The sequence below is a fragment of the Sesamum indicum genome, linkage group LG10, assembly GCF_000512975.1.
Source record: "Sesamum indicum cultivar Zhongzhi No. 13 linkage group LG10, S_indicum_v1.0, whole genome shotgun sequence".
In the NCBI taxonomy this organism is placed as follows: Eukaryota; Viridiplantae; Streptophyta; class Magnoliopsida; order Lamiales; family Pedaliaceae; genus Sesamum; species Sesamum indicum.
In genome coordinates this window covers 506,995-513,633 of record NC_026154.1, presented here as the reverse complement: position 1 = coordinate 513,633, position 6,639 = coordinate 506,995, and the positions used below count along the sequence as shown (strand labels likewise).

Below are 6,639 nucleotides of genomic sequence, written 5' to 3'. Positions count from 1 at the left end.
TTAAGAGAAAGGTCTAGTCGGAGTAAGAGGAGAAGAGCTGAGAGATTGACGAGCAATAGAGAAGATATTGGTGTAGATGAAACTTCAGAAGAGAGTGTGAACGATGATGAGGATGAAGAAGATGAAGAAAACACCACTGCCGTCACCGGCGTCAGGTTGTTGACGCCGTCGGTGGGTTCCATTTCCAACCACCACCACCACCACCACGGCCACCTTAGCAGCCACCACCAGAACCACAGCGGTGGTTTTAGTCATCAACAACATAATAGTAATAGTACTAGTAATATTCTTACTAGTAATCACCATCTTCAACATAGGAAAAGCTTCCCTCCTAGTTCTTCTTCTACCAAAGTTTTCAGACAGCCTCCTGTTTGGAAGTCCGGTGATGAAATGATCAGTGTTTCTGTTCCCAGAAAAGCTCGCTCTGGTAAGAATTGCAGTCACCTCAAAAGAATCGTGTCCCTTTTCTTGATTGCTTGTATCTTCATGATTTTCTGGTCAAAGATTTCATTTTAACGATTTTCTCAAATTTTTTTTTGGGTTTTGGTTTCGAAGCTTGTACAAAGAGGTCGCACGATTGGATATCAAGCAACAGTAATAACAATAGCGGTGGTGGAGTTTCCGCCGGAGACCAAATTCTCAGGCAAGCCTCGACTTCTCCTGTGAGACAGGGCGTCGTTTCAACATCAACGCCTTCGCCAGCGGCTCCAATGTCTCCTTCTTCTTCCAATGCTTCCCTTAGAAAGAAGCTTGTTAGTGTTCAATAACCATCCGTCTTCTTGAAGGATTTCAGACTTTTTTTGTTTTCTTGATTTTTGCCTGACGCTGGTTTTGTACTCTGCAGAAGCCTAGTGTTAACAATAGTGGGCCGAAACACAAGCCACCGAAAGTCTCATCGAAGCCTGCTTCTTCGAATCCTGAGGAGTTGGAGATTGAAATTGCTGAGGTGTTGTATGGATTGAGGACTCAATCACAAGGCCCTTCATCCAAGAAAGAGGAATCAATAGAAGTTAATAGATCGAACAGCGATGCCAAATCGCGCAATTCATCGCCAATATCCAACTCCACTTCAACTAATAATCCCGTTTTAGGACCTAGTTCTAGCCCTCTTTCAGCCGTCGGTAAGTACTGTGGGTTCTTAATGTGATTTCTGCCCATCTTCCGTCTACATTCCTGGCTAAATTCTGGAGCTTCCACTCCCTTTTTAATATTTTGGCAGCGCCGAAGAGAAAAAGGCCAAGGCAAGTGCCCGAGAATTCGGGCTACGGTGCCCGGAGCAGCCCCATTTCTGCGAAGCCTGATATAGATCAGACACCAAAGAGTGAGATTTCATCTCCTAATTTGGAGAAAATCTCAGGATCCGCAGCTGAAAACGGATATGAAATGGGAGGCAATTCTGTTGGTTCACAAGGGCAGCCGATGGAACCACCGGAGATGACAGCGCCAGAATCAACTAAGTTGGATTCAGAGATCAAGCCCGTGGCTGAAGAATTAAGGGAAAGCAGAGATTTGGTTGCCAAGGAAGAGGTGAGCTCACCAAAGGATAAAGAATCTCCTGCTGTGAGAGCAGAGGATAGCAACAAGGATTCAACATCGATAGCGACAGCTTCTTTGGGTGCTACAATGATTAAAGCGTGAGTATACAAATTTGACTTTCAGTGAGTGAAGAGTTCTTTTTCTCGTAATTCTCATATGGGGTTGGAATTGGCCTAATCTTGAATTCTGTTGTTATGCTTTTCTGGAATCAGGAGCTCGATGGTTTCCGAGATGGAAACTGAGAAGGAAGAAAAGTTTGAAATAGATCTGATGGTGAGTACAGTGACATCTCAAGACCATTCTATTTTTTGCTGAAATGTTAGTCTTTAGTCTGATTGTTTGAATCCCATTTCAGGCGCCGCCTCCACAAGTAAAATTGTCTCCGGAGAGAGAAACCAAGATTGATTTCACGGCTGCGGCTGTGGATCAGAAGCCGGTTCCTTCAATTCTCGAGGCAGTATGTAGATCAACGAATTCTCACAATCTTTGTTTGCGGATGTTCTGTGTTGTGGATTGGCAGTATGTTGATTTTTTCTTGTTTGGCGGAGTCATGCAGGATTTGAAACCAGCAGTGTCCAAAGATAAAGAAGATGAGAAGGGTGAGAGTGGGAAAGATCATTCAGCGAATGTGGAAGCTGAAGGAAATAAAGGTAAAGGGACAGAACAAGAGGATGAATCACACAAGGCAATTGAGAATAAGGGGAGGAATATCGATCTACAGCTTGATTTGGAAAAGACTGAAAAAGATGAGAGTGGTGCAGTTAATGCAAGCGGAAACAAAGTGGCTCAAAAGCAGCAGCAGCAGCAGCAGCAAATGCCAATTAAGGCAACCAAAGAAGAGACGCACCCTGAGAAATCTTGTAAGGTTTTTTTGCCTGTCGTATTCTTGACGGCGAAGCATGATATGTATTTTGATTTTTGATGCTTCACATTTGCGAATCTTTGAGAAGTTTGAGTTATTCTTCATTTTCTTGTTTTTTAGGTCATTCAGCAAGCTCCTTGCCTTTGCCTATGTCTATGGCTAGTTGGCCTGGTGGGCTTCCACCCATGGGGTACGGTCGGGTTGATTATTGTGTTTCGATGCCCATTTATTGGATTTTAAAGTGTTAGATCTGTTGTATTTTGGCAAAATAACTTGGTTATGGTCACCAGATATGTGGCACCATTGCAAGGAGTTGTCTCTATGGATGGAACAACTGTTACACCAGCGCCTATACAGGTACACTATTCTTGTTCCTTCTCTGTTCAAGTTTCTCTTTTTTTTTTTGTTCTCCTTTCTTCCTCTTCTTTTGATCTTTGTTGGATCTTTCTTTTACCTTTTCTCTTGATGCTTTGGGTGAATTTATGCAGCCCCTGTTCTCGCAATCCCGACCGAAACGTTGCGCTACACATTGCCACATTGCTCGGAATATACACTGCCTCCAGCAATTCATGAAGATGAACCCCTTCTGGCCGGCACCTGCTGGTTCTGCATCTTTATTTGGGTCGAAACCTTGCAATCTGAATGTCATGCCTGCGGATCTACACGGAAACATCTCCGTCAGAGGTGTTAATAATGTGCAGGATAAGGGGCAGAGCCCTGTTGGCATTCCCAATAATGGTGGGAAGGAGAAAGGTGCTCAACCTGCGCCAACTTCAGATTCTGCTCAGAGAAAGCAACAGATTCTAATCCAGCAAGCATTGCCCCCAGTACCACCTAGTAATTTACTGGTATGTTTTGTCGGTCCCTAATTTTTCTTTCTATTTCATGTTGAGCCTCTGGAGGTGGTGCTTGTGATTCCTGAATGTTTATTGGTTTTTTTTTTTCTCGTGTCCAAAAGGGGCCTGCTTTTATATTCCCCTTGGGCCAGCAACAGGCAGCCGTGGCTGCTAGGACGGGTGCTGCAAAATCCCCAGCGGCTGTGGCTTCATCCAACAGCTCCAGTTCTGCTGGCGCAAGTGTCTCAGCGGGTGCAGGAGCAGCAACTACCTTGAGCTTCAACTATCCTAATATGACTGCTAATGAAACACAATACTTGGCAATCTTACAGAACAATGCATACCACCCTTTCACTATACCAGCTGTTGGAGCACCACCGAATTACAGGGGAGCCCCTGCTCAGCCAATGCCTTTGTTCAACGGTTCCTTCTATTCTTCTCCGATGATTCATCCATCACAACTTCAGCAGTCGCAACCACCATCCAATCAGCCACAGCAATTGCTGCAAGCCCATCAACATGGAAGTGCTTCTAGTGGTTCCTCTTCATCCCAGAAGCATTTGCAGAGCCAGCAGCAGAGGCCACAAAGCAGCGGTGTCACCAGTGGTTCTGGAAGTGCAAACTTGCAGAACTTCCCGACGCAGAAAACTCAGCCGCCTCAGCAGTTACAGCAGTCGCATAATCAGTATGTGCAATCGGCACGACCAAGACACCTTGAGGGTGAACCAGGTGGTGAAGATAGCCCATCGACAACTGACAGTCGAGGGTCTCGAGCCTCCATCAATATCTATGGTCCGAACTTTGCAATGCCCATCCAAAATTTTGCCTTGGTGACTCCACCAGCTGCTTTGGCTAGCGCTGCTGCAGCTGCAGCTACTGCAAGTGGAAGCAGTAATCAAAGTGAGAAGAAGGCCCATCAACCACAGCAGCAGGGATTGAAGACTGGAGTAGATTCCTTGCCTCCACATAGCTTTGCAATGTCTTTTGGTCCCATCAATGGAACTACGGCTAGTTCAAGCATTGATATATCATCCATGGCTCAAAATGCTGTGTGGCAAAGTAGTGAAGGTGCACGAATGAACTTCCAGTTGCTGGCAGCCGCATCAGCTGCTGCTAAGGCTGCACAGAAGAACTTCCGGATATCTGAGGATGGTAAGTCTGGATGTGCTGATTCTTCTGCTGCAGATGATGAAAGAAAAAGCTTGGCTGGGAAGACTCCAGGTGGTGTAGGACAATCCATTGCATTTACGAGATCAGACGTGGCTGATGCACCTGTTACTTCCATTCAGGCCAACAGTGTTATTGAGAGCTCTGCTCGATCTCTAAATGTATCATCTGGTACTGCCCGCAGCTCTAGATCCGTGGCAACCAATGCTACAGGGGCTATCAATGTCCCAAATGCGCATATGCAAGCTCAACTGCATCAGCAGCAGATGCTGCAGCTTAAACAGCAGCACCAGCAGCAGCAACAGCTGGCTGCAACTGCAGTTAATCGGAGTAAGGTGCCTGTGAGTAGTAATGGTAGTATATATTCGGAGCACTTGAATTCATCTCCTGCCATGGCTGCCAAGTTTCCAAATGCCCTCTCTGGGTTCCCACAAAATCTTATCCAGAGCAACAGTAGCAGCCCCACTCAATCGCCCCAGTGGAAGAGTTCTGCAAGAACACCCACCTCCCAGTCCTCGTCTCCTCTGGTTTCATCCACTACAACAACGCTCAAGAATCTTCCCCAGCAACATTCTCGACCTCAGTCCCAAATGCACACTCAAATCTCCTTTGGAGGAAATCAGAAACCATCCACGTCTCAAGGGCAAGCACCTCCAAGCAGCAACCAGGCTCCATCTTCCCCAATGATGGTTGGCTCTCCAACAACCTCATCCATCTCCAAAGGAGCCAGTGGGAGCCCAAGAACTACTACATCTGCTTCTACAAACAACAAAATGGGTCAAGCTTCTTCCTTGTCAGCACAGCAGTCCAAAAACTCACCATCCCTTCCTGGGCAGAAGTCTCCATCAATTCTTGGGAACCCTCATGTAGCTTCTTCCTCTTCCAGCAGTGGAGCAAAAACTCAAATGCAACAACAGTCTCAGCAGCAGCTGCCAAAAACTATGCAGCAGGCACAACTATTCTTCTCAAATCCTTATACTCAATCACAGTCTCCTCATTCTACCAGTGCAAGTTCAACAACTTCTGGCCCAACTGGCTATTATATGCAGCGAAGACGGCCAGACCAACACCAACAAGCACCAGGTTCTCTTGTAACATCTTCAACTGGGGTATTATCATTGTGCCCTCCTGTCACGTTGTCTGGCACGAACACAAATGATCCAGCTAAGGCGATTGCTGCAGCCACTTGTAATGTGAAAGGTGGCGGATTGCCCTCTCAATTTGCTGCACAGCCCACTGGAACGCTGTTACCTGCTGGCTTCTCTTATGTCCATCCTATTCCAGCTACTGTTCAGGTGAAACCTGCTGAGCAGAAACAACCTGCAGGTTAGTATTTGTGCTGCTTGTTCCATTAATGGTAACTTTTTATCTTGCGGACCCATTATAGGTTGAAAGTGTGGGAGCTACAAACATGTTTAGAATAAATGGGGAGTGTGAATTTATGAATCAACTTATGATTTCTTGACCAGGAAATGACAATTTGCATCCATGGCAGCCTGAGAAGAAATGAAAGATCAGAATCTGACCATTGATGAGGGAAAACTCTGATGACACACATCTATTGTGTTGAATGAGCAACCCACAATTTTGGAAGAAGCACAAGGAGGGGTGAAAGAAGAATGGTGCGGCTTGCAGTTCTTGCAACACAAAATGCCATGAATTGGGAATGATATGTGTACACTCTTGTCCATAGTTTGACACAGTTCTTGATAGGTAAAGGTGCTAATGAAACTGATGTGTTTTGATGGTCAAGATATCGGCGTCGAAAGGGAACGTAGATCAATTTTTGTATGGACAAGATGAAGTTAGAACTAAACATAGACTAAACAATTACTGCTTTGTACTGTGAATTCTTGGTTTCGCTCATCCTCTTGTTCGAAGTAAAATGAAATCTTTAATTACCAAAAAAGAAAAAAAGATGAAGTTAGAACTTAGAAGACAGGTGAGGAGGAGAAGATGAAAGATATTCCCATCTGTTTTAGTTAGGTAGTGGAGGTTCTATTTTATCATTTGTATCTTCTGTTCTCCTTCCTGGGAAATTATCTTTTGGACATATATGTAATGGAGATGTACATTTATGTCTGCCACATGTAAGATGAGCCCTCAATTTCCTTTTTTCTTTCTATCATAATCATATCTGGCCTACAGTTGGTTGGATGTTGTGATGATGGTGATGCAATGATGCTGCTTTTAATTTTTTGTTTGTTCGAGTGCTGGACCCCCCCCCCCCCGCCCCCC

The 6,639-nt window shown here is 45.2% G+C and overlaps 1 protein-coding gene across 1 annotated transcript in view; it reads left to right on the top strand.

Moving 5' to 3' along the window:
• The window catches only part of LOC105171357 (protein TIME FOR COFFEE), a 7,245-nt gene extending 716 nt beyond the window's left edge, over positions 1 to 6,529 (top strand). The window contains exons 2-13 of the mRNA XM_011092435.2: positions 1 to 427; positions 556 to 752; positions 845 to 1,121; positions 1,220 to 1,634; positions 1,749 to 1,809; positions 1,892 to 1,993; positions 2,093 to 2,396; positions 2,519 to 2,588; positions 2,689 to 2,755; positions 2,887 to 3,246; positions 3,357 to 5,727; positions 5,871 to 6,529. The exon at positions 1 to 427 is cut by the window's left edge and continues 119 nt beyond it. Coding sequence (XP_011090737.1) covers positions 1 to 427; positions 556 to 752; positions 845 to 1,121; positions 1,220 to 1,634; positions 1,749 to 1,809; positions 1,892 to 1,993; positions 2,093 to 2,396; positions 2,519 to 2,588; positions 2,689 to 2,755; positions 2,887 to 3,246; positions 3,357 to 5,727; positions 5,871 to 5,911 — 4,692 coding nt within the window. The 3' untranslated portion in view covers positions 5,912 to 6,529. The remainder of the gene's footprint in view (positions 428 to 555; positions 753 to 844; positions 1,122 to 1,219; positions 1,635 to 1,748; positions 1,810 to 1,891; positions 1,994 to 2,092; positions 2,397 to 2,518; positions 2,589 to 2,688; positions 2,756 to 2,886; positions 3,247 to 3,356; positions 5,728 to 5,870) is intronic.